Source organism: Peromyscus leucopus, chromosome 6 (assembly GCF_004664715.2).
Source record: "Peromyscus leucopus breed LL Stock chromosome 6, UCI_PerLeu_2.1, whole genome shotgun sequence".
Lineage (NCBI taxonomy): Eukaryota > Metazoa > Chordata > Mammalia > Rodentia > Cricetidae > Peromyscus > Peromyscus leucopus.
The window spans coordinates 95,719,581-95,747,574 of NC_051068.1; the positions used below are offsets into that span (position 1 = coordinate 95,719,581).

The 27,994-nt window shown below is 41.0% G+C and overlaps 1 protein-coding gene across 4 annotated transcripts in view; it reads right to left on the reverse strand.

Moving 5' to 3' along the window:
- The window catches only part of Usp53 (ubiquitin specific peptidase 53), a 62,605-nt gene extending 37,656 nt beyond the window's left edge, over positions 1-24,949 (reverse strand). The window contains exons 1-4 of one of the 4 annotated variants that reach the window (XM_028881463.2): positions 24,862-24,949; positions 9,037-9,697; positions 2,452-2,544; positions 1,060-1,194 (exon numbers count right to left, since the gene is read on the reverse strand). In XM_028881463.2, coding sequence (XP_028737296.1) covers positions 1,060-1,194; positions 2,452-2,544; positions 9,037-9,180 — 372 coding nt within the window. In that variant the 5' untranslated portion in view covers positions 9,181-9,697; positions 24,862-24,949. Of the gene's footprint in view, positions 1-1,059; positions 1,195-2,451; positions 2,545-9,036; positions 9,698-24,300; positions 24,747-24,848 lie in introns of those variants that run through there. The other 3 variants (XM_028881461.2, XM_028881462.2, XM_028881464.2) reach the window with 3 other exon arrangements.
- Positions 24,950-27,994: the final 3,045 nt, after the last annotated feature.

A 27,994-nucleotide genomic window follows, 5' to 3' on the forward strand; every position in this document is an offset into this window, starting at 1 on the left:
ATGTGAGTCATAAAATATGACCAAACCAAAATGGTACGAACCTGACAGCTTCATCCCTGCCGGTAAGCTAGCTTTCAGTGCTGGTAGGTGCTAGGCAAGCGAACTGAGAGAAGAGTCAGTAACCCTTAGAGCCAGCTGGAAGTCCTGTAAGGTACACTAGTGACTGGCCTAGCAAGACATGTCCACTGGTGCAACAGGGATAAGACTTAAGGGAGCAACCAACCACTTTTTGATTGGACTTAAGACCTGCTCACAAGATAAAACCATACCTGGCACCACTATCAGGGTGAGAACCAATGGCTAGAGAGGTCACAGGCTATAGGGGAGAACTTAATACTATTTATTCTACAGTAGAGACAGAAATACACAACTGGCCAAAGTACAGAGAGTAAGAGACTACAAAAAGCTCAGTCCTAAGGCACATGGATCATTGATAAGGAAGGTGTCAAGGCTGTAAGAGCCACCGCTACAAGGAAACACTGTCTTTTGGACACAGCAGAGCAGCTGCACTTCTGCACTCAGAGATTCTGATAGAATACACAAAATCTGAGCAAACTGAAGCCAGATCAAATCTCAGCAATGGAGAGGGGAGATATGCACAGCATTCCACCCTTAGCCATGGAGCTCTTCACAACTGTCAGCTGCTGGGAGAGGGAGAGACAGTTTCCTCCGAGACTGTGGTAACTGTAAGTCAACCGCCCTCCAGTGGAACTACACACCCCAAAATAACTGGGCAGCACAAATTGGTCTTGAAAGATTAAAAACAAAACAGGACACAAAGTCGGGTGGTTGATATATAAATTATATGTAATATAAAAGAATTATATGTATATTTTTATAAACTAACATGCAGTAAAAATCAGTATAGTCAAAACTCAATATACAACATAAAACACAGAATGATTTAAATTCAATTGTGAAGGATGAACAACATATATAGAGGCACTAACCCGTTGTGACATTTTTCGCGGTATAAGTTTTTATTTGTCTTCAAATTTGCATCATATCAGGAATTAAAACTATTTCTCTAACCTCTTAACGTTTGTCAGCGATACTTACAAAGCACTCGGCAGCATCATCCATGAGGCCAAGCTGAAATCTCTGCTCATCTTTGAAGCTTTCTGCAAGAGCATGCCTTATGTTATCTGAGGGAAGGGCTTTTTCGCGACTGTGTTGAAACTGTGCAAATATTGTCTAGAAATCAAAAGTACATCAGTAGGTGTAATGCCAACAACTTTACAAACACTAATAATTTCACAACAGAGAGACATTCAAAACAGTATAACCATCCCCAGAAATGAATACAGAACAGCTGGTCTGGAAATTCCATACAAAGTTAATTATTCAGGAACTGAGGAGATGGCTGAGAAGGCAAAGCACCAGCTTGGGGGACTGGAATCTGAAAGTCTGAACCCCCAGAAACCACACAAAAAGCTGGGTGGGCACAGAGGGCCTGCAAGCCATCCCGGTATGCAGAAGGCAGAGATCAGTTGTCCCTGGAGCAAGCTGGCTAGTCTGACTCCCCAAAACAGAGCTCCATGTTCAACTAGAGGCCCTGCCTCAAAACAACATGGAAAGTGACCCAGAGTCACCCTCTCCACCTCCACCTCCCAGCTGGGGTTATAGGTCAATGCAAATTCAAGTCCTCCTGCCTGCACAACAAACTGAGCCACCCTTCCCGCCGCCAGGGCCACAGAACTCCCCTAACCCTGAGGCCCATCTCTCTCGCTCTCAACGCTTCTGGTGCCCAGATGTCTTTGGTGTTCACGGAACATTTTGAAATTGTTTCTATGTCTGCCTAGAAGGTTCTTCCCCACAAGGTCCTTTACTGAACTCCATCACCTCTTCTAGGTCTCAAGTCACATGTGCTTCTAGTTCTTTCTCTGGTTAGCATTTCCTCCTTGGCCATTCACGTCCTTTTTTAATCACCTAACATACTCTACATCTGGTGTACACATTGTTTCCTACCCCACAAAAGGCTTTATAGGGTCCATAAGAATGGGGTTTTGTTGTTGTTGTTTATGTTAACAGGATCTAACTACATAGCTCAGGGCGGCTTTGAATTTGAAATTTACCTGCTTCCACATCCCAAGGGGGGCGGGAGAAAATGGATTATTACAAATTATGCTCACTGAATTAACCCAGGTTATGCTCACTGTGCCACCCAATAATGAGAGCAGCACCTAGAACTCAGTAACTGCCCAAAACACATTCATTAAAACGATTGAACCATAACTACAACGCAAAGAAAAATATTCTCAACAGTTTCATATTACTTAAAACATTAATTTTTAATTGTCTAACACAATATCAGAAGACAAAATCCTGTCATATTTTAAAATTCATCTTCAAAACTGTAAGTCATTTGACAATAAACTTCAGTCGCAACCAAACTAAGCAGCCATCAAAATTAAAATTTTGAAGTAACAGCAATAATTATTAAATAGTTACCTTCAATGCACAAAATATACAGGCATCTCCCTGACAAACATGTCCAGTCAGAACTCTCAAACTTCTTCGGAATATATCTAATTGCCATAAAACCTAAAAAAAAACAGATTTGAATGAAAAACAGAATGAGATTGTTCTCACTATGAAAAAAAGGCATATTTTGACACTTTAAAAGCAGTAAAATAGTAAATGACTCCTTTAGCCCCTGTACATAAATGGACTTGCATAATGACTAGAAACAATGGGAAGCCCAACACTACATAGAAGAAATTCCTATTGATTCACACAAAAAGCCACAGCAGGCACAGACCACCAAAAAAAAAAAAAAAAAAAAATGTTCTCAGTTAAGGATCTTGTCAGACAGGAAACATGGGATACTACGGGGAGAACTTGGCAGAGACATGAAAGAGGAAGAGGTTATAATACTTAGAACCACCGGAAACCTAGGAAGGAAACAGAATTAGACTTTAAAGCTAGGATGTACTAAATAGTGGTGAGGGCGTCTTGCCAAGAATGGGAGACCAGGTATGTGTGTGGTCACTCATACTAAATGGAAGAACCTTGTAGTAATGGGGGACATGATAAAGTGGAAGTCAAGCAGTGAGCATATTTGCTGTAATTACTTTTTACTCTACTTTTAGTAGAGAAAGGCAGACAGCCAAGTCTAAGAATTGAAATAAATCAGTCCATTACCTAAAATCCATTTTTGTAAAACCTGAATTCTACACAGTAAAATAAGCAGTATTGCTTGTCTCATACAGTTCCTGCAAAGATTAAATATACAAGAAATAAAGGAGTACAGCAGAGCCTGACACATAACTGGTATACAAGCAATTATAGCAAAAAGGTCATCCAGGTTCCCTGTATCTAAGACATCTAAATTCTCTTGACTAAAAACAAGATATTAGTAAAAAGGTAATAAAAACAAAATGAGTGTTTTCCAAAATATTTGGTAGAATTTAACTTTTTTACATATTATCTCTTAGCATATCATAAAAATATAAGATTGATATCCATTTTCAAAGGACTTGACAAAGGCAATGAAGATTAATGACAGAAAAGTGTCTAGTAACACAAGCTCTGAAGGCAGATGGCCTGGGTTCCAGCTCCTGCTCTTCTGTTGAGCAGCTCTTTAACTGACAGACAGAACGTTTACTGTAGCATCTATCTCTGAACGTTGTGGAAGTTAAATGAAACAGTATATGTAATAGTCAGCAAGGATCTAATACATAAGTGCACAGCAAATGTTAGCTATTAAATATACCTGCTTCTAACTTAAAGACTTTACCAGCACACTAACATGCAAAGGTGTTTTAACTATATGTTTTCTTGTCACATGAAAATTTTAGATTATTCAGTTAATAGGACACCCTCTAGACTATGTTCATAAGACCAATAATGTCTTTCAAGTTTATTTTTTTAAGAATTTAAACAGAAGTACCCTCTACAGGTGGGCTCCAATGCTGTTCCCAGAAGAGATTACTTAATGCCAATCTCAGTGCCAGGCATGGATATCTCCCTACCACCGAGTCAGGGAGTCCCTAGAGGCACCCCAAAATACATAGGCATAATATTATCATGGCTTTTGGTTGCCCACCATAACTAGATGATCAGACATTAACTGCTGAAGACACCACTCACTTCCATTGCAGGACACAGAGAAATCACCATGACAGACTAGGGACCCTTCTCCCTCCTGGCTAGCTTTCATAGTGCTGGAAGGTACTATGCAGACTAACGAGGGGAGGAAAGACATATTCAGTCTTACTGGACCCTTCTAGTTACAATATTGATCTGCCTGGCACGCTTGAGTGCACTTGTGCAATAATGGCATGGCAGCTATTAGAGTGACCAACTATTTTCTGATTGGATACAAGGTCTGCTCCATTTCATGCCTGGTTCTGTAAACTTGTCAAAACGCCATGACTAGGGATATCATAGGCCCTACCATAAGGAAAACTCATATTAAATGGTTATGTTGTCAAATTGACTTCTAATATCTAAGTCTGTACCCACAGATTAGTGTTGCTCTCAGGGAAGTTTCTTTTTGCAGTGGGTATCAATTAATGCAGAGACTCATTATCTGGCCAATGTACCAAGGGTAAATAATAGCCAGTACTAAGCTGCCAGATGAGGAAGACAACTCTGAAATGCAGACTTCTGGATATGACATGGTTTTTGCAAATGTCATCTCACAGTACCTGTGGTAATCTTCAAAGAATATCTATAAGATCAAGCTAGTAAAACTTCTGGCATGAATAGGGAAGGAGCTACTGGAGTCACAACCCCCCAGCAGAGAAGCTATTGACAACTGATGGTTGCTGAGGAAGAGTCACTTTTGGGGGTTGGGGGAGAAGTGGTCTCTAGTAGGTTGCTCATGCCACAGGGAATGGCCTGAACCCATGTATATATGGTCAGTACTATTTGGACTAAGGAGGAGAGGAAGAGGGTGATGTCATGAAACTGGGAGTCTCAGGGAAACTGGAGGAAGATGGGGGGGGGGATATGGATGGATATGATAAAATATATTGTATATATGAAATTTTCAAAAAATATTAATTTTTTTCTGTATTCAACACAGTATAAAGCCTTAAAAATCTGTGGTGGTATTGTGTTCCCCAAAATATTGTGTACTCTAATAAATTTATCTGGGGTCAGAGAACAGACAGCCACTAGATACAAAGGCTAGAAAATGGTGGCACTCACACCTTTAATCCTAGCATTCCAGAGATAGAAATCCCTCTGGATCTCTGTGAGTTCAAGGCCACATTGGAAATAGCCAATCGTGGTGACACACATCTTTAATCCCAGAAAGCCAGCCTTTAATCCCAGGGAGTGGTAGTAGAAAGCAAAAAGATATGTAAGGCGTGAGGACCAGAAACTAGAAGATTTTGGCTGGTTAAGCTTCAGGCTTTTGAGCAGTAATTCAGCTGAGACCCATTCCGGATGAGGACTCAGAGGCCTCCAGTCTGAGGAAACAAGACCAGCTGAGGATCCGGCGAGGTGAGATAGCTGTGGCTTGTTCTGTCTCTCTGATCGACCAGCATGGACCCCAATAACTCGCCTCAGGTTTGATTTTATTAATAAGAACTTTTAAGATTCCTGCTACAAAAATCCTTATCACAAAATTATTTAAATTATAATTTACCCTTATCCTCTTTCACAAAATTATATCTTATCACCTGTTACAAAATAAATCTCAGCTAATTGTTTTTAGTGATATATACTCCTTTCTAATTTCTTGCCTGTAGTTATTTAACATGAACCCTTAAAAAAGGTATGCAGTTTTTTACATTTATACAAAACAGCCTAAGTAAGCCCCCAAATCCATGCATATAATCATATAAGTTTAACAAAGGAATACAAACTTTGTTCATATTCCTCACTTTAAAACACTATAAAAATATACTGAAAACGGAGAAAAGGTATATAAACTCATTTTCTGCTTTACATTGGACCCAGACCTTTTCACAGCTGCAGTTGAAATTGGTATGGCCTCACAAGATGTATTCCTCAATTTATTTCTGAGGAAGCTTTAAAAATAGCCATGAAACTGATTACTAACAAGACGTTTTCTGACAGAAAGTCTACTTGAGTAGCTGTTTTGTCAGTGAGAACTGGCTTTGCAAAATGGCCTGTAGCAAGAGCTGAGCACTGAAGGCTGCTCGGGCATGTAGGGCGGAGTGATGCCGAGTCCTCACCAGGGACTGCACAGGCACCCTCCAAGTATTCCAGTAAGGACAACTGGGAAGTCCTCTTGACCCAGAAAATGAAACACCCAAACTAGAAGAAATCATGCTCAGAGCTCATGGAGGACCAGGATGAGACCTCTCCACCACCACCTATCCATCTATCCACCAAACAGTCAAGGTAGAAAACTTAAGTTCACAGAGCACTGGCTGAAGAGAAGAAGCCTCCGAAAAGAAATTAACCTTAGGAGTAGACAGATAAAGCTCTCCTTGTCCAAGAAACCTGAACACCAAAATGATCAGACTGTTTTCAACAAAATTAATCTTGCTCCAGAATAAAGTTCAAAATTATCTTTAGGAATCCTGAAATATCTATAACCCTACAAGGTGAAACTTCTGTGACATCCAATAAAAATTAGTCAACATTAAAGCAAAGCAAAAAAAAAAAAAAAAAAAAAAAAAAAAAAGAGGGGAAACACCCATCCCCCACCACACAAACAAAACAAAATTAGTAGACAAGCACAGGAAACCAATTCTTAGACTAGAGGCTAAGACTGAACACATGATGCTGAGCCATGAAGACACATCAAATGTTTACTAATGGAAATCAATGTCTGAGATAGAAATACAGTACCACAAACGGATTAGACATTGCAAAGACAAAGGACTTCAAGATACAGAAAGAGAACCACACGGAATGACCCAGAGGGAAAAGACTAAGAAAATGAAGGGCGCATGCGTGAGCTGAGGGTCACTTGAAACAGCCATGCACATAACTGGAGCCCTCCAAAGGAGGGACAGACAGGACAACTGCCTGAACCAATAAAAAAAATGATTCCAAATTTGATTAAAATGACAAATTGACAGCTTTAAGACTCAACAAACTCAACCACGAATGACACGAAGAAAACCGTAGACACAATGTTTTAAACCAGGGATAAGGAAAAACCTTAGGAGTGGCCAAAGGAAAGGGCACATGACACACAGAAAAGCAAAGATCAGAACAACTGGTTTTCATAGAAACAGTGAGCATACAGAAAGAAAATTACAGGAGGCACTGGGAGGGCTGTCTCGTCTCCCCATTTGTGATACAACTAAGGCTGGTCTTGGAAGTCCTGATCTTCCTGTCTCCACCTCCAAAGAACTGAAATTAAAGGCATGCACCACCACACTCAGCTTTAATCCATTAATCTTTCAAACAGGAATGAAATATTTTTTTCAAACATACAAAAACTAGAATAATACATTACTAACAGGCCAGCACTATTTAAAAAAAAGTTAGTAAAGGTCCTTCAAGCAGAAAAAAAAAGATTCTACATTGAAAGGTGGTTCCATTTAATGTAGCAGGAAGTACTATAAACAAACACTATATAGAAAAACAGTCTTTATGGCAAAGCTCCATGGAATGTCCATTTAAAAAGAAAATACATTACCAAGAGAATATTTCTACTTTCTTGACTACAAACATTTCCATACTTGGAATTTGTTGTTATAACATGCTTTTGTCTCTCTAAACCACACCCCCCACACCCTCCCAACCCTCCCCTGACACACATACACAAATTGTGGGAACTAAAGAAAAGGAAAAATGTAAAGTAGAAAACAGGAAAAGACCTGAATTGAATTGACAGTTGGACCCAATGAAAGCATGTGGTGCTTGGATTTCCTCATACCCACTGCCATTTAGTAAGTATTTTCTTTTCTCTTAACAAGACCAACAGAACATCTGAGCTAAGTGGAACACTGTGTTTAAGGTGCAAAGTGAACTAGAATCAATGTTCTTAATGCCTGTGGCTCCCTTTCCTGGGTGAGGTAAAGAACCTTCAGGGGAGACATCTGTTCCAGGTAGAAGGCAACTGAGAACAAGGGGATTCAGAGGTTGGAGCGTGTGGCATATCACAGATGTGTATATTCATTAAACAAACTGGATATGGCTCTATCTACCATTAGTGTTCAGAAGAAAACATCTGGAACTGATAAAAAAGTAAAACATATTATACAGAAGAAAGATTATTTAAAATAGCAAATTTTACACATTTATTGAAATAATTTTAAAAAGGTATGAAATAGATGAAATAATCTTTAGTTAATCTTAAACAGTGATACTCAAATTATAATTCCAGAGGCAATTTAAGGGTCACTGTGAGGTGAAGGGAGCTGAACTATGGAAGTAAAATAAATCAGCATTATTTCAACCTAAGCAGCTCATTTCTTTTTATCCCATCTACTGGGATCTACCCTAGACTTATTTTTATAAGAAGATGCAGGAGAGTGCTAGCTAATTAAAGCAAAAATGTTCATTTAAGATATTCTTAATTTAGTAAGCATTATGAATAAAAATGTTCTTCATATCAGAGCAAAAGTATCATTCTGTAGAGAAACATCATTTCCAATTACTATAAACTAACTCAGAATGTTCAGTGAGATTGTCTTGTGTGTCATTAAGGTACATGAAGGTATCCCAAGGCTGAGCAGAAGGCTCAGTTGGTAAAGTGCTTGTCATGCATGCCTGAGGACCTGAGTTCGGAGCCCTGGACCCATGCAGAAACCAGCTACGGTAACATGAACGTAACCCCAGCTCTGGCGAAAGAGGAAGGACAGACAGTTCCCTGAAGCTCAATTCATTACCCTAGCTGAATGGATGAGCTGCAGGTTCAGTGAGTGACCATGCTTCAAAAAATGTGGTGGAAAGCAGCTGAGGAATGAGACCTGATGTATGACCTCTATACATGTGCACACATGTATACCTGCATGCTCATGGATATAAAAACAGGCACATATACCCCCAACACACACAGAGAAGTCATTCCAGTCAATGAGGAGTTAAAAGAATCATTAAACAGCAGAGTCCCTTAGATATACTTTAAAGACTGAAACAAGTACTTAATGTTCTTACCTGCACAGCACTATTAAGGAAGCAGCTGTTTTGTCCTGGTTCATTTAATAAGCCTACAGTAGGGGCTAGGGACAGCAAACTTCCAGCCTGATAGGCTTTTCCAAGATTACCAGTAGGTTTCCGTAAGAACTTTACCCAGGCCATTTTCAAGCAACTTCTTTTGCATTAAAGCTAAGTAATAAGCTCATGTGGTATTTTGGACAATAAAATGGGTGATGTCTTGAGTTGTCCACTTAAACCCACTGCAGTCCACGATAAAACTGTATGCTTCCAAGTCCATATCTTTCCTGATAGTCTACATTTCTGAGGACTTTGGTAAGAAAAAGTAAATGCTGAAGTTCTGAGTGCTAAAAAGCAAGCTATTTTAAACAAAGCCTTACAGGTTTGATAACTCTTAAATTTTATAAGTTGTACATATTGATGAAAAATAATTTTAACTGCTAAAAATAATATGATGAATGGATCATTTTCTTTAATGTGTAAGTCATTAGTCCCGATGGGCTAAAACTATACAGAGAAGGTCCAAGGTGCAGAGCTGGCATCTGCAGGGTCCCTCTGGTCATCTGCTTCTTTATGTTTCTCTAATAACGCAGCTGCTCTCTGATCCAGGTGAATTTATCAAAGGTGACTCCAGATTCATTGGTGTAACCTAAAAGAAGGTCTACAAAAAAAAAGAAGAAAAAATGTTTAAATAAAAGCTGATCAAAACTTTCTCACTTACTATTTTACCACAATCGCTGAATAAAGAATTACAACTCATCATCAGAAGGATTGGAATAGCATTCTGAAATATGAAAATGAAAACATGTCATTTAGATTTTTTTAAGTTGATAGAACATTAATCACTACCTATCCCAAGACTGCAATGTGCAGAGGAAGGTCTCATAAAAAAAATATTCTCTAAAAAAAACTAAGTTAGATCTGAGGTGGTATTCTGTATTTGCCAACAATAAATTATTGTATTAAATAAATATGTAGTCTATAAACAGACTATTTTTCTAAGAAAGTTAGAGTTTATGTAAATTGATATCATAACTGACAAACCCGAGTAGATAAAAACCTCTAGTGAAGTACTCCATTTTTTTTTTCCCCCACAAATGTGTGCTCCTGTTTTAATGGACTTTACAGATTCAACTCCGAATTAAAAACCAAGTCCTCACTATCAACATTTTGTTTAATCAACTGAATTTCCTTCTTGCACTCCTTCATTTAACAAACACTTACCAGTCATGAGCTGTACTGAGCACTGAGCTAACACAGTGAAACAGCTCAGACATTGCTTCATGCAATGTCAACACATTCATTATAGAGTGCTCTGGAAGAGCTGTGTTAAGCATTAATTGCGGAGGGGTAAGGAAGCAGGATGGGATGTGCACCTTACATTTTAAGCAAGACCATGAGAAATGACTCACTAAGAAGCTTATATCTACTTCAAGATTGGAAGAAGGGAAAGCCACCTGAGGGGAAGAAGCCCAGTTAATGTGGACAGCAACTTCAGGTACTGGATCGGTAGAGGAACAGGAAGAAGCCCAGGGAAGCAGGGGAAGTCTGAGGAGGAAAGCATGTGCAAAGGGGCCACAGGAAAGAAACTGCACGCACGCACGCACGCACGCACGCACGCACGCACGCACGCACGGGGTCTTAATAACTGCCAGGTTAAACTCGAGGTGACAGTCACAGTCCACCTTCACAGCACACAAAAGATGAGAGATGAGGTCAGTCTGCTAGCACTGATCAAATACCCACTCAGGTAACAAACAGGGAGAATAAAGAAGAAAGCACCAGTCTCTAAAGAATCAGTCAACAGATCTTGTTTCCAGGACAGTCTATCAGCTGCCTGCTCTCAGGTACACTCTACCTGAGAGTCAAGGCTTGCTCACCTCATAAATGGGTTAACAGTAACTGTCCTGCCTAATGAGACTAAACAGTTTTAAAATTATAAAGTATGTTAGCTTTTTCCTCTGTTTAACTCTATAGTTTGCAACTTTCTCTTAAGGAGATCTAAATAATTCAGAAACACATCACATCTACTGTTTTTAATAAACTCAGCCATGTTTTTACAGCATTAAGGGAGCTCTTTATTGGTAGCTGTGGTGACTGAATGAGGATGGCCCCCATAGACTCACAAGTTTGAATACTTGGTCCCAGTTGGGAAGAAGTAAGAGGTGTGGATTTATTGAAAGAGATGTGTCACTGAGGGTGGGCTTTGAGGTTTCAAATGCCCGTATCATCCCCACTTAACTCTCTCTGCCTCCTGTAGTGGATCAAGATGTGACTGCTCTCAGCTGCTACGCCATGCCTGCTGTCCACTACCATGTTCCCCATCATGACAGTGATGTACTGCTATCCCTCTGGAACTGTAAGCCCCAATTAGCCCTGCCTTCTGTAAGCTGCACTGGTCATGGTGTTTTATCACAGCTATACGAAGTAATTATTACAGCAGCAGATTTCTATTTTTATTTTAAATATTTTTTGTGTGTGTGTCTGGTCTTGGTCTGTGCTTTCTGCCTTGCTCAAGACAGTCCTGTTATTGTTTTTCTGCTATGTAGGCCAGACTAGCTGGCCTGTGAGCTTCTGGGAATTCCCCTGTCTCTGCCTCTCAGCTCTCTGAGGATTCAACACTTGGGCTACATGTTCAACTTTTATGTGGGTTCTGGAGATTCAAACGAAGGTCTACACACTTGTACAGAAAGCATTTTTATTATTAAGCCATCTCCCCAGCCCATAAATTTCTATTTTTAATGAAAAATCCTTTCAGAATTCTATTCTTTCACCAAAACTTAATTGCCACCAATTCTATACCATGAAGTAAGATATGTAAAACAATCTAGGAACTCAGGTTTGTGAGGGGCACAGACACAGATACTTTAACAATGCTGTGCCTTCCATTCCTGTGTAAGATGTCAAACATGTATGCATTCCAGTCTTTCCTCTGACTCCGTGGTTTTCAACTTGTGGGCTATGACCCCTTTGAGAGTCAAGTGACCCTTTTACACGGGTCACCTAAGACATTTGGAAAATACAAAAATTTACACTATGATTTTTAACAGTAGCAAAATTACAGTTATGAAGTAGCAATTAAATAATTTTATGGTTAGGCTCACCACAACATGAGAAACCATATTAAAGGGTCGCAGCATTAGGAAGGTTGAGACCCACTGCTCTAACCTATCCCTAAAGGTCAGACATAGGTTAGTCACTTTAATGAAAAACAGGGAGAAAGTCTGGGAATACCAAAGTGACTGGCTCCTAAAGGAGGAAGCAGCTAAGAGATGGAGAGCGCCAAATACTACAGACCATGAAAGACATTTCTAGTTGTCACCTTCCTATTCCAGAGAACTCTGAACCCACACAATTCAAAGACAGGAAAGTAAAGCGACCCAGTGCCGGGTGTGTGTGTGTGATTTTCCATCAAGACTGTATTACAGCAAAGCCTGTTTGTGAAGTGGTGACTTTGTGCTCTGTCCTGCCCTACTGCAGAGATTATGTTCTACACTGCCATTCCTGTAAGCAGGCAATAAGGAGCTCCTTGGGAATAAATTCTCAGACTTCATCTCTGAAGTCCCTCCATCTCCTCTCTCCACCCTGATATCAGCTCTCACACAAATTAGAGCCTTGTCACCTTGCTTTACCACAACAAACAGGACTAGCCTGTGACTTGGTACTCCTCAAGTGAATGTTACTGGACTCTTATAAAAAGTGAGCACAGCAAATGCAGGCCAGTGAGATGGATCAGCAGTTAAAGGTGCCAACAAGTCTGACAACCTGAGTTTGATCCCTGGAATACACATGGTAGAAAGAACGAACCAATTCCCTTAAGTTGTCCTCTGACCGCCACACCTGTACATGTGTGCTGAGACATTCATATATGTGAAATCTCTCTCTCTCAATACATAAAGAGATAAATATGTAAAAAAGCAAATAACAAAAAACAAAAAGGTAGGGAACTGAACCCTCTATAACATAAGTGGGAGAGTTTTAATGTATTTTCTTCGTCGAAGCTCATAGACAGCAGCACTATCAGGAGGAGGTACGGCCTTGTTGGAGTAGGTATGTCAGTGTGGGGGTTATCTGGGGGTTATCTTTGAGGCCTCCTTGGCTCAAGGTTGGCTCAATGTAGAGTCAGTCCACTTCCTGTCACCTGCAGATTGAGATGTAGACTTTCAGCTCCCTTTCCAGCACCATGTCTGCCTGCACACTACCACGTCCCACCATGACGATAATGGACTAAACCTCTGAACTGTAAGCCACCTGAATAAATGTGTTCCTTTATAAGAGTTGCTGTGGTCATGGTGTCTCTTCACAACAATAGAAACCCTAAGACAATAGAAAATGAAAAAAAGGAGTTAAGACAAATAATGTAGTATCATCTAGTTGACAATAATGTATAAATTCAAAACAAAAATGAAAAATTGAAAGGATGGCTTACTAGAAAGAATGGAAGAGAAGAAAATATTTGTGAGCAATAAATTCAGGTTATACCCATAGACTGATTCAAGGCTCAACCTCCATCAGAGAAACTTCTGTTTGTAGTAGATCGGATTAACACTGAGGCCCACAACTGGCAAGGGTACAGAGAATAAGGGACCAAAATGCTCAGCCCTGAATGGAATAGACATACTGCACCCCCTCCAAAGGCTTATTGATCACTGTGGAAGAGGTGGAAGAAAGTGTGTAAGAACCAGACGTGGTCTGTGACTTGAAGCAAACAGTATCTTCTGGACAGTGCAAGGAAGCTACACATATGAATGTACAGAAATTGAGACAGTCCACACAGACCTCTGCAAGCTCAAACAATATCAAATCCACAATGGAGAGGGAGTTGGGCAGGAAGTCCCACCCTTAGCTCAGGAGCTACTGACAACTGACAGCTTCTGGAAGAGAGAGAGTCAGTTTTTTCTAAGAATGTAGCCCCTGGTAAGTAGATCACACTCCAAAGGAAGGCAACACAAGAATATTTAGGGAACACAAATTGGTCTTGATGGGTTTAAAAACAACAACAATACAAAGTTGGATGGGTGGGGAAGGAGGTGGATTTAGGAAGAGTTGGGACAGTATAGTATAAAACTCTTAAGAACTACAAGAAATATTTTTAAATTCATACAAAGCACTAAAAAGCAATGCAAACACACACACACACACACACACACACACACACACACACACACACACACTCTGCAGGATTTAAAAGTCAAGAAGCTGAGTGTACTCAAATTCTATCAATGATTCCTAGAAAGAAAAAAGTAAGCCAGGCAGCAGTGGCGCACAATTCCAGCACTTGGGAGGCAGAGCTAGGCAGATCTCTGTGAGTTCAAGGCCAGCCTGGTCTACAAAGTGAGATCCAGGACAGGAACCAAAACTACATGGAGAACCCTCATCTTGAAAAACAAAAAACAAACAAACAAACAAACAAAAAGAGTAAATACTTCTAGAAAGAGGGAAGTACTTTAGAGTTCAACTTGCGAGTTTAGAGCAAGCAAAATGGATAACTTAAAGTCCACATATAACACGAGGAAAGAAGTAGAACAAAATTGTCAGAGAGAGAATGAATACAACTATGTTTCTGCAAAAACTACTACATTAGACGAATCTTCACGAGGCTGATTAAAGAAAAAGGAGATATAAAACCAACAGACTTGATAAAGGAGAAAAGACTATGGATATGTAAGCAGTGAAAACACTGTAACAGAACTTCTAAAATAGCTCTAAAAATTTAAAGGTCCAGATAATTGCATAGGAAAACATAGTCCTAAAATTAATCCAAAGAAAAGTATAAAACAAAAAGACTAAGTAGTTGAAGGAAAAAAAAAAACAACAAAGAGATAAGAATTCTCCCACTGACAGTGGCCTTAGAATTAGACTCAAATTTAAAGGTTACCTAATTTACAAAGAACCATTACTTCCCAATACTAAATTATCACAGGCCACAAGGAAAATAAACTACATTTTGAAATAGCCCTTCATATCCAAACATGGTAAGCTTCAGACTAATGTGACAGAAGACTGTAGCTGCTGGAAATTTATAAATAAAAATGTGTCAAAAGAATGAAAGGTAGAGTTTATTCCAAATGGCAGTCTATATCTATGCCTAAGTAAGTATTGGGGAGGCTATGCAGAAGAGAAATAATACACTCTTCATAATAGCCAAAAAGTAGAAATAGTCCAAATTCCATTGCCTGATGGGTAAATGGATAAACAAAACTTGATGTGGTCATACAATGGAATATTAATAACATGATACATGGATGAAAACTGGATATAAGCTGTGAAAGATACCAAACACAAAAGACCACATCGTGTGATTCCATTCACACAGCACATGGGGGTTGCTTAGGACTGGAGAGCAGAGACTGTTGGGTCTGGGAAGGGAGTGACAGCCAAGGGGGACAAGGTTGTTTTTCTTTTTTCTTGGAGGTGATAAAATGTTCTAAAATCACAGTGATGGGCATACACTTGTATGAATAAGCATGTACTCTAAATAGGGAACTATACTGTACATGTATAGTTCTACATGAGATAGAAATATACTCTATTTCAAACCAGAAAACCTAAGACGGCAGGTCTGGCTTACCCTGGTCTGCTTGCCTCTGAGAACTGGAGAGGCCTCTTACCCCTGCCTTACAAGAGTGAGACCGCACTCAACGACAGACAACATGGCTGATCTCAAACATCTATTTTCCTTCTGGGAGGCTAGAAGTCTGGTATATTCTCAGTAGAGAATGACTATGTAACCACTCACCAACGTAAAACAGTCTCTGGTGGGCTTCCTGGGAGCCGTTTTATACATCACTCTAAGTCACTGCTGGGGGAAGGGGTGTCCTGCATCAGCTCACAAGCACGAGACCCTGGAGACTTCACTTTCTGTGTGCTTACTCTGCTTTATATCCTTTCACTGGAACAAGACCTACAATGAGTAAGACTGCACACTCAGTCCTGAGTCCTGCTCTGGAATAGCTGGGAAAGGATTCTTCAGTGTCTCCAATTCAGAGACAAAATCATGCAGTAATTAAGAGCTACCAACCTGTCAAAAAACTTAAAAGTAAGTTTTGTTGGTGGAGTAAAAGAGAAATGGTACTTTCTTTTTATTGTTGATTAAAGATACACACACACACACACACACACACACACACATCTATATCATGTCCTCTGGCAATAAAGCTATCTGCCAACAAGCATTAAAATTGAAAATGTAAAGAGGACTGGAAAGATGGCTTAGCAGTTAAGACACTTGCTACTTTTTCAGAGGACCAGAGTTCTGTTCCCAACACCCCAGCCAAGCAGTTCATAACCGCCTATAACAGCAGCTCCATGGTACCTAACTCCCTCTTCTGGCCTCCACAGGCAGCAGCACACACACGTGACACATACATACAACACCCCCGCCCCCAGCAACAACAAAAACTTCGCTGCCCCCTGCAAACGTCCAACACTGAGAGTTGAACACTGCAGGATAAAAGCATTACTTCGTCCGTGTGTGCCGGGTAGCAGCAGTAAATCACGAAGGAAACCAAAGCATGCACCAGCAGCAGAGACACACCAGCCTAACAACGTACTTGCAGAGGCTCTGCATCCATTCTCAACGTGAGTGGCCTTTCTGCTATGAGAGGTGGGGCTTCTTTATCCTCCACGGCTCTAATTCGCTAACCTCCTCACACTTACCAGTGTGGTAGACACAGGTCCTTATCTGTCCTACACATTTGCTTCCTGCTGACTACTTTCTTATGGGGTGGCTAGATCCAAGGCACTTCACTTGCTCAGGTCTCACACTCTGAAAAGACTGGGCAGCTCAGTGGCATGTCCACCTCACAGCTGTGGTGTGTGTAACTCTATGGAACGTGTAGCAGGCTGCTTCCAAAACACTGGACAAACTGTGGAATACACCACTCCATAACATCCTGGACTCCACTCAAGGTTTGAACCCACAGGTCCTCCCTTCCTGTTCCTCACCCACTAGTGGGGGTGCGTACTTAGGGGAGCCTCTCTTTCCTGCTGGCCCGGCCCTCTCTTCTCTGAGTCTACTAGGCTATACTCCAGAACAAGAATATCATGAGAAATACATAAGAACCCCTGACTCAAATCACCTAAAGCGCTTTCAGGTTAAGGCTTGTTTACAGTCACTCTCTAGAGAAACCTTGAGGCCAAATTAAAGAAAAAAAAAAAAAAAAGCAACAGTGTTTTTATGTAACAATGAGCCCATTTGGTAAAGCAATGAAGTGTGGGAACATGTATGTTTTATGTGAATGAACATCCAAGCAATTTCATTTGTATTTGAAATGGGGGTGCTCAACCAACCTGGGGAAAAGGAGGGAAAATACCAAAAATAACTATGATGTGTAGGCTAGACACATTTATATAATTCATAAAGTTATCTATGTATATATATGTTCACAAATGCAAAACGATAAACTAAATCTAAAGAAATTTAATGCAACAATGTTAGAATCATGCAAAATTAAAGGGACTCTCAATAATTTCAATACCAAACTGTCATGGAGAATGTTGTAGGAATTAGAAGTAAACAACAAACCAACACTTTAAATAACAAAACGTGAGGTTAATATATAGAACTCAATGACAAAGCAATACACATCAAGCTTAAAAGCTGCTAAAATTTAAAGTTCTGAATGCAACAGAAGACAAAAGACCAATTACAAATCACTACAATTCCAAGGACTAAAAAAAATAAAAAGAAAACAATCATTCTTTCCAAAAAGAAATGAGACAAGGTTGCAATAACTACAACCAACAGAACTCACAAAGAACTGCTGAAGGCTAAAAACAAAACAAGTTACACGAGTGGGAAATAGTCTAAGACTACAACTTAACAAATGGAGAAGACTAAACGGCTAGGAGGCACACACTTCAACCTTGGAACATCACCAACTGAAACACAATACTATATACCCATCAAACTGGCAAACTTCACACCAGGACTGCCAGGCTACTTTAGTACAGGGCTGTTTATAATAGATGGGCATTTTGTGATAGACTAATGATAGGTAAGGAAATGAGTAAGTGCTTAAGAGCAGGAAATCAGGGACTGGAGAGATGGCTCAAAGGTTAAGAGCACTGGCTACTCTTCCAGAGGTCCTGAGTTCAATTCCCAGCAACCATATGGTGGCTCACAACCATCTATAATTTGATCTGGTGCCCTCTTCTGGCATGTAGGCAGAACACTATATACATAATAAATAAATAAATAAACAAATAAATAAAAAGACTCTTCAAGAAAATCTAAAACAACAACAACAAAAAGCAGGAAAAGAAGGTCTAAGGCTGGGCTGGTCATTAACTCTTGCCTTGTATTAATCCCAATCTTTCTACACACACTACTATAGTTTTCTTCCTCTTTTATTTTTCTCTTCTGCTTATACTGTGATCAGTTTTAGTATTCAATAAGATAAAGGTTAACAGTTTGGATGACACTAGTATCAATTTATTTCAACTATTAATAATTTTATACCTAGGACTTAAAAACTAGCCTGCTATTCTGAGTTATGGTTAGTCAGTAAAATTCATTCCTCTAATGTACAGCTGAGTGAGTTTTGACATGTAATCACTACCACGGCCAACTGTTTCCAATCCTCTGAAAGCTCTCTCAAGCCTCTTCACAGTCATAACCTTTGCCAGTGTGGAGAGCAGAAGTAAAATAATGTGCACACATACACGTACATCCACGAACACACGTATACGTACTCACACACTTTACACCCTACTCTCCAAAACATGAAGACAGGTGAGAGCAATCCATTGATGGTATCTATGTTTTATAACACAGATGATGACAGCAGATTTGTTTGGCTGGGCCAATCTAATGATAGGAGCCCTTCAAAGCAAAAAGGGCGCTCTTTAGCTTGTGGGGAGTGGGGAGAGGGGGAAGGTGGACAGATTTTATTCCTGCAGAGTAACAAGGGTGTGGAGCCCACATGAGAAGTGTGGGGAGGCTTCAGGGCCAAAGAACCGAGATTTTAGTCCTACAAGGCAAAGAATCTGCCTGTTAGCAGATTCTTCCTGAGGACTCTGCCAGCCAGAAGCCTACCCAGTTGATACTCTGACCTCCGCCTTGGGAAATCAAGGACAGAGACCCTGTTGAACCTATCTGGACTGGCTCACTAAAAACTGTAGAACAATTAATAGGAATTATTTTAAATTGCTGAATTTGTGGTAATTTGTTACACCATAATAGAGAACTATGACACCCAGCTGAAGTAAACATGCATCTGCTTTTTGATGCCATAATTTTAATTCTCTAGACTTGCACACAGATGAAACTGTATAATGTTTATTTCTATTGGACAAATGTTGAGTTTCATCAATTTACTGCACATTTCAGCAACTGTTTCACTCCTTTTTATGATGAAGTAGTGTTGTTGTGAATTAATATACCAAAATTTATATTTTTGGATTGTTTCCATCTTATAGTTATAATAAATAAGCATGAACATTTGAGTCTGTTTTTTGGTTGTTTTTTTCCCCATTTCTACTTAGAATATAGACTGGGATTACTGGAATGTGTACCTGCTTATGTTTCACTTCATAAAAAAAAAAATCACCAAAGTGCATTGCAAACTTTCAAATACTAGTTTTAAGTTCCTAACACTTGCATTGGAGAGATGCATCTACACCAGGTCTTCACCAACAATAGTCACCTCAATGGCTCTTATTTAAGAGATACTGTGGTTTGTATTGTTACAATGTGGCCGGCACACACATTCCTAAGACTAGTGATCCTGAGCAACTTTTCACAGGCTTACATGCCTTCATACTTCTTGGGAAAAATTACATTCAATCTTCTACTCATTATCTTACTGGGTTGTGTGCCTTATTGACCTTTAAGAATTCTTTAATTATGGAGTTTTAAATTTTGATGAAGTCTAACTTATCAAGCTTTAAGATTTTATGCCTTTTTTTTGGGGTTGCTTTGTCTGCTATAACAAAATACCTTTGTTTAGATATTATAAATAATACAAACCTGTCTTTCACAGTTTTGAAGGCTGGGCACACCAAGATAACAGCAACTGGTGAGGGCTTACTTTCTTCTTCATCCACACATGGGAGAAGAGTTGAGCAAGGTTACTCTAGCCTCTTCATTCATGAACGTTTTGCTTTCCTGACCTAATGACCTCCCCCAAACCTCACCTGTTAACACTACTGCATGGGGATTAGCTATCAACTTAGGTATTTGAAGGGTTCACAAACATTTACACTACAGCAACTTTATTAATACACCTACATCCTACCCTCTAACCTCACTTCTAGCTACCTGACCTTCGGCTTTTTTCCATTCCAGCAGACTGGCTCCTTGTCATTCTCCAACACGTATCAAGCAAACTCTCACTCTCTAGAGCTTGGCAGTGGTATGCTGCCTGGAATTACTAGTGTTTCCCTGACCCCCATGGCTTTGCCTTGCCTCCTTTCTAAAGCCACGTCTTCTAAATGTAGCTTGCAATTATTTAAAGTTGCAAACCACCATGACTTCCACTTTACCTTCCTAACTCCCCGGCTCTATTTTTCTCTACCTTGGTACTTTTTACCTTCTAAAACACTATATAATTGACCTACTGTGTGTCTTTTTTAACTGTCTCCTCTCAGTTCTCTGAAAATGTAAAGCGAATCCCAAGCATCTTCAGTACTCATTGGCTGAATCTGAGGGAGAAAGGAGAAGTCCTAAGTAACAAGGCCTCACAAAAGTGTTTCTAACAACGATCACCTATCAGCGTCCCACCTTTTGACACTGAAATATGATGCTATCATCTACAAACATGTTCAGTCACACTCAGAGCTAGGCTGGGCCCAGACTGCCCACGGGCTGCAGGACAGACAAGCCTGATACAGGCTCTGCAGATACAGGACAATCTGCTAACCTCTGGCCGCTAGGTCAGTGTCAGTACTATGCCCCCAAGGACACAGTATTACACCATGCCTATATGGCGGCACTATACAGGAGGGGAGATCTTGTAGGCTCAAGCAATTATCTAAGATTGGGGAAATTATTAGGAGGCGAGAAGGGCTTCAATATGCAGAAAGAGCCTAAGCATGAAGTACTGATGGGCAAGAATGTCTAGACTGACGCTTGACAAAGATGGAATCCGTGTTCTGATACTTACCTCATAAGATAACATGAAGATGCACCTAGCCAGAGAAAGTAATAGAAGAGGCGCCCTGCTATGGCCTGAAGGCTCCCCAGTTTGCCTTAGCATCTCTTGTCTGCTCAGTCGTCCTAATCTTAAGATGATGGCACACATAGCCTCAGGTTCCCTTAGATACTCTGTGTGCTATAGCAACACAGTGCTCTCCAAATGTAACTCAAGGATGAAGGAGCCTACCACCCTCTGCCAAATCAGAATCTGCTTCAGCAGTGTGGTGTGGCTGGAAGTTGAAAGAACAGGAAGCGAAGTAGAATCTTACAAAAGTAAGGGAACTAGAGGAAAAAACTAGCCCACCACCCTTTCAACTTTGGAAACTCAGTGGGGGGAGGAGGGCATGATTAGCCAGGAATGAGACTTAGAGGAGGAAGAATTCAGGGTTGGTGTGGTTACTAGCACAGCACTCAGGAGGTTAAAGCCTCCTGGGTTTGAGGCCGCTTAGGCAACATGCTGAATTCCAGAACACATTGAACTATACAACAAGACCTTGTCTCAAAAAGCACCCCCTCCCACAAAAAAAAGATAAGGAATAATTCTGACTTATGATTACTTAACATTTTATTAATATTTGAATCTCTAGTACCTAGTACATGGAGTATGTTAGAAAAGGTTTACTGGGAAAAACCAGAAAAACTCAAAAGCGAAGCTAGAAACAGTATTTCTTGAGGCGAGAGAGATGGTTGCGCAGTTAACAGTGGTTGCTTTCCCAGAGGATCGACATTCAGATTCCCAGGACCCACGTGGCAGCCAGAGCTGTCTGTCACTCCAGTCCCAGGTGATTCACACCAGCTTCTGACCGACCTCTGTGGCTAACAGGCACACAGATGGTGCATAGGCAAAAACACCCACGCACAAGAAAAAAACAAAAAACAAAACAAAACAAAAAAAAACCAAAACCCCAACATTTCTTAAACCTTCTGCTACCTGTAATTATTTTTTACTGTCCAATATGATAAAACTTCGTATTATCAAAAGGATGCCATGTTATTTACTGGAACAGAAAAGATGGGACTGACGCTGTAGAAGCTCTGTCATCACAGCACTGGCCGGCCTACCGTGAGGATCTGGTTCAATCCCCAGCACCAAACACGCACGCACGCACGCACGCACGCACGATACAATAGTGAAGGTTTACATAAAATTTTATCCCCCAGATTACAAATATGAACACATGAGGCAATTTGAGCCCTGTGGACACTTCTAGTGGCCTAATACAGCCTCCTCTGATAACATCTTTTTGAAAGAATAAGGTACATTTAAAAAAAAAAAATCAAAGTCACACAGAAAACCAATTGTACTGAAATTCAATCCTAGGCCTTACATCGTGGTGCATACCCATCATCTCAGCACTTGGGAAGCTGAAGGAGGAGGACTGTAAATCTGAGGTTAGCCTAGGCTACAAAGGAAGACAAACAAATAACTAATTCAACTATAGGCAAACACTACATCTGTGATCACGGACCACATAAAGAATTGGTAGAGAACATGAATTAACTTGGAAAAGAATAGTACAAATGTGTTTGCCTATCCTATCTATATATGTAGAATATATAATATTCCTATTATTAAAAAAGAACAATAACTTGCAAATGTTAGGGTGTTATATAAAGTTACTTAAAATTTCAAAAACTTGTAAGGATTTTTAACGTAGAGCAGTTATACTTATTTCTTGTTTCTATTATATACATACATTGTAAACAAACACTTTAAAAATCATTTGATACAAAGTTAATAATCTACCATACCACTACTACATTTGTATTATCACTAATTTCTGCTTTTCCAAGATGACACATGTCCTTCCTTAACACAAGATCTCACGAAGAGCTTCATACCTTGGCAGACTGTGTTCAAAATGTTTGCACATGCAATATACAAGCTACCAAGCTTTCTACAGATTGTCATTAGGGTCTATAATTAGGACATACCTTATAGTTAAACCTGTGAAATAACAAGTCTGCTAAGTATCTTAGTAACTCAACACCTTTGCCAGTTAATGTAAATGACCACTGTATGGAGAGAAAACGCATTTTCAGAAAGTTGTAGAGTCAAGCAACATTCAGTCCTTCTACAACTAGAGTTCCAGCAAGTCTCGGAACGGAGCAACTGACTTTAGCTTCCAAAAGTGCATTATCACCCCTTAAAATAGATTAAGTTTTTTTTTTTTCATTTTTTAACTTTGTCCTATTAAAATAAACTTCCAAGCCACCGGACACCAAAACTGCATTTCTTGACACTAGTGAAAATAAACTTTTGACAGTAAATAATATAAAAAGTATCTTGAATCAGACAGAGTTCATTCTGAAACTGGAAGGGCATTGTGGGTTTTCTTTTTAAAGGATAAGAATAAGTAGAAAATGTGTCCTAGCACTAAAATGACAAACTTTTTATTTAAAAAAAAAAAAGACGTGACATCTACATCTTTTAGAGAAAATGGCAATGAGCGGTTAGTGTCAAGTACCATGAGTTGGATAGAACCTACAACTTTATGAATTAAAAAAAAAAAAAATTCCTAAGGAAAAGGCTTGCGGGGGGGGGGGGGGAGTCTCTTGTTTTTTTAACCCTTTGGGGAAAAATATGTAACTACCATTGGTTTGATTTACAATCTAAATAAATCGCTTTCGTAGGTGTATAGTCAGTAATCATGAACCTAGACAAGTTATCCAAAGGAGCTCATTTTAAAAGCTTCTAAAAGATAAGGCGAAACCCTTATTTTTCATACTACAGCTCCCATCCACGGTAAAGTTCTTCTGATGGGGTTGGGGATTTAGCTCAGTGGTAGAGCACTTGCCTAGCAAGTACAAGGCCCTGGGTTCGGTCCTCAGCTCTGGGAGAGAAAAAAAAAAAAAGATATTCTGACAATAGCAGATAAATCACACATTACTATTGAGGAACGTTTTCTTCATTTTTTTCCTATCAATTTTTCCTTAAGAGGATGAAGGATCGTCATCACAGGCTTGAAAGCAAGAGAAAACTGACAAGTTATCAATTTAACCAATTCTTTACATCATAACTTTGTATCAGCACTTGTTACACCTTTTAATGTGAAAATCAGCGTGCATTTTTCCCAATGCTTCAGTTGCTAATCACAAAGAACTTAAGTTGACAGTCAATGTACCTTAAAAGTAGCCTTGAAAATATCATGGGGGTGGGGGGAGAGACTATCTTTCCAGATATGGAAGACTGCAAACAGATGAAGACGTGCGGTTACGTTTTGCAACCACTGATCAAGCAAACCTCTGGAGAATAACAAAACCACACAGGCTCAGATTGCAGGCTTTCCGATCCTCCCAGTTACACCTGTGCAGGCACTTCCTGTTCTCCCGCGCCGCTGACGAGTAGTTTGGGTAATGGTACCGTAAAGCGCCGTTTAGAAGCTAAACATTAACTTTGTCCATCCCTGTCCAGCTACCGAGAAACCACCGACCCAAGATTCGAGCACAACCAATCCAGTCTGCTCCCCCGGGATCATGCTGGAGCCCCGGGCAAGGCTGAGTGCCCTGGCGGCAGCGGGGCTGCACCTCCAGGGACAGGAGCTTGGACAGCCCCATCCAGACCCAGCCGGATCCCGCCCTCGGTCCGCGGCCACCCGGGTCAGCGCGCCCGAGCGCGGCCAGGCCGAGCGGGGCGCGGGTTCTCCGCCCAGCTGGAGCTCCCGAGACTCACCCCCCAGCTCTACCTCCCGAGCGAGCGCCGCAGCCTTCCAGTCCCGCGGGCCCCCGGCTCCGCCTCACGCCGACACCCACAACGTCGTGACAGGCGAAGCGACACGCACAGACGGACAGCTCCAGCCGTCTTCCAGCCGCCCGACCGCCCGACCGCGGAGAGCATGCGCGTGTGCACACCCCAGACCCAGGGGCCGGTCTGGGCAGTGACACCTGCGATCAACAGGTCTGGGGACCCCGCCCTCCCTCGCGTCAGGATGCTCCGCCCACCCTGGCGCCGGCCCCGCCTCCTCGTCGCGCCCCGCCCCCGCACGTGAATTCCCAGCTTTCCTGCGGGTGATGCTCCAGAACCGCGGCGCGAGATCCCGCGAGAACAGGACTTTGGGTTTTTGTTTTTTTTTTCCCCCCTCCGCCGCGGGGGTGGCGTGCGGGGCGGGCTGGGAGGACAGATGTGGCGGTCCCGGGAGCTGCCTTGTGGGCTTTGGGGCCGGCACTGTTTGCACAGCGGACGCGGTGGTTCTGCTGATCCCCCCCGCCTTGGTTGGCGGTTTCGTAACCCGAGTGCGGGTCCACCAGGCGCTGAGCCGCGGTTCTGTGAGTCCAGCCCTTGCTGGGTCGGCACCCCCGGGTTCTCACGGCTTGCTGGAGTCCTTCGGGTCTGTTTGCAGTGGAACGGTTCCCGTTGGCGCGAATGTGTTTTCCCTAGCTGGTGGTTTCGTGACCATTCATAAAATGAAAGTCTTAATCGGTGTTAATATTTGTCAGAAAATTGGGCAGTTTCGTTTCCGTGTTGGGGAACAGGTTTTAAGTTGCAAGCTGCTGTTGAGAACCAGCCTAGCCTTTTGTTTGAAAAACTTTTTCTTAGGGATGGTAGTGAAAAGGAAAAACAAAACAAAACAAAAAACCTGCCCGGCCAATCTCGCTATCAAAATCTCTCAAAGGTAGATGTAGTTTTGCAAGATGTTTCCAAAGCTGGTAGGCGTAGACCATAGTGATAAAAATAGACTTAGGTAACCGCATAGATGACTCTTTTATCTGAAGAAATGGGATGAGGAAACCTTAGAAGTTGATGGGTGACATGCAGCGAGTTTATTGTGCTTGAGATTGGATCACAGAATTTATTGAGCATTTACCACAAAAGAGAAGTAAAATGAAGCTACAGACGCCGTCCTCCGCATTAAAATTTGGAGTGGAGAGGCGGGAGAGAAACCAGCTCTTCAGAATTTAAAGTAAGTGGCACCGTGCCATCGCCTCCTGGTTCTGCAACTACCTACCACTCTGATGTACTTTATAAACTTGTCCTCCACTGTGGATCCTTTATTCGCAGCACTCCATTTTGTGGTGGTGTTTGATATTAAATCTTAGGTCACCTGTTCCCCGTCACGGACTTAACCTGTCAGCTGTATTATATACAAAGCACTCCCAGATGGGTATCTTTATGTTGGATCCTTCTAATAGTGTCTGTTTGGATTTCACACGAATGCCTTAAATATGTCCTAAAATAGACTTGGACATCTTTATCTTACCCTGATAGCAGGTTTCTCCCTACTCATCTGTTCTTCAAATAATGTCACCCCACTGCCCTTTCCTCCATCTACACTATTGCTACGGCATATGGACTCACCTCCCAAAGTACCTCTCAAACCCACCTGTTGTAATTCTCACTCATCCTTCAAATGATGGTTTTATCTCCTAACTCATTTCCCACTCCAACCTCTCTAACGTGAAAATGACCATGAAAATGACCACAATACCCCCGTTAGGAACTTTTTCAGACACCTTCCTTCCATCATCTGCATTGCCCTTCATGATCTCACCCCAATATTGGTAACCTCGCCTGACATTTCCCTATTTTCTGCCTGCTCACTATTCTAAAATCCCCACTGTTCTGCCATCCTACCAGGCCCTCATGATCACCTCAGTCTCAACTGGATACTTCCTTTCTTCCTTAGACCTTTTCTTAACTTCCTGAGACAAACATATCTCTCCCCCCGCCATTTACCCTTTTTAGAGTTCTTTCTTCCTTTCTTTCTTTCTTTCTTTCTTTCTTTCTTTCTTTCTTTCTTTCTTTCTTTCTTTCTTTCTTTCTTTCTTTCTTTCTTTCTTTCTCTTCCTTCCTTCCTTCCTTCCTTCCTTTCTTTCTTTCTCTTTCTCTTTCCTTCCTTTCCTTCTTTCTTGTGTTTTGAAACAGGGTTTCTCTGTGTAGCCCAGGTTGTCCTTGGAACTCACTCTAGAGCAGGCTGACTTCAAACTCACAGAGATTGGCTTGCCTCTGCCCCCCACCCCACCTCCAAGTTCTGGGCTTAAAGGTGTGTGCCATCACTGCCGACTAACATATTTCTATGATGGCAGTTATTTTTCTGATTCTCTTAAGTACTAACTGGAAGAACGACTGTGACGGTCATTCTTGAGAAGTGTAATTTGAATTGGGGAAAGCAAGCAGTCTACCTCTGTTTCTAATTTAGAGATTACAGAATGTTCCTCAGTTTGCACTGCTCAAATGTACAAATTTTAGTATACCTAAGTACTGACTTGTAAAGGATAGTATTGTTGCAGCTCCCCCATTGAAGCATCAAGAGAAAAGAGCCCAAAGCAGCACAAAGGAACAGGACATTGACATAACAAGATCCAGACTGTTCCCAGAAAAATTTGTAGTTAGCGAGGTCACAGTGTGGACTATACATATACTGACTCTCAGAATTAACTATTTCTATTTGAGAAGTGTGTGTGTGTGTGGTGGGAGTTAGGTTTAAATAGTCCCTGAGTGAGCAGACCTAAATTATGAAAAACCATCCTTGCCTCATTGGTTAAGAGATCATAAAAGGAAGTAGCTTTTCAATGACCTAGTATCCTAGATCATTCAGGCGAAGTCCAAGTGAACTGCACGGCACCAGTGTAACTCTGTTATTATGGGCTGATTATAGCTCAGGCTGAGGAATGCACTACCCTGTGGCTAGATTCCTGCCTCTGTTGACTGGTAGGAGTAGCAACATTCTGTCCTGAGGAGCTGGGATCAGGTAGTTCCTGGAAGTCTTTAATAGTTCTAGGTGTGGTAAGTCTTGACAGAACTGGGTGGAGTAGTGTGAAATGTGGCGTCGAAAAATAACAGCTGAAAGAATGACTCAAAATTAGTTACTAGACAAAATC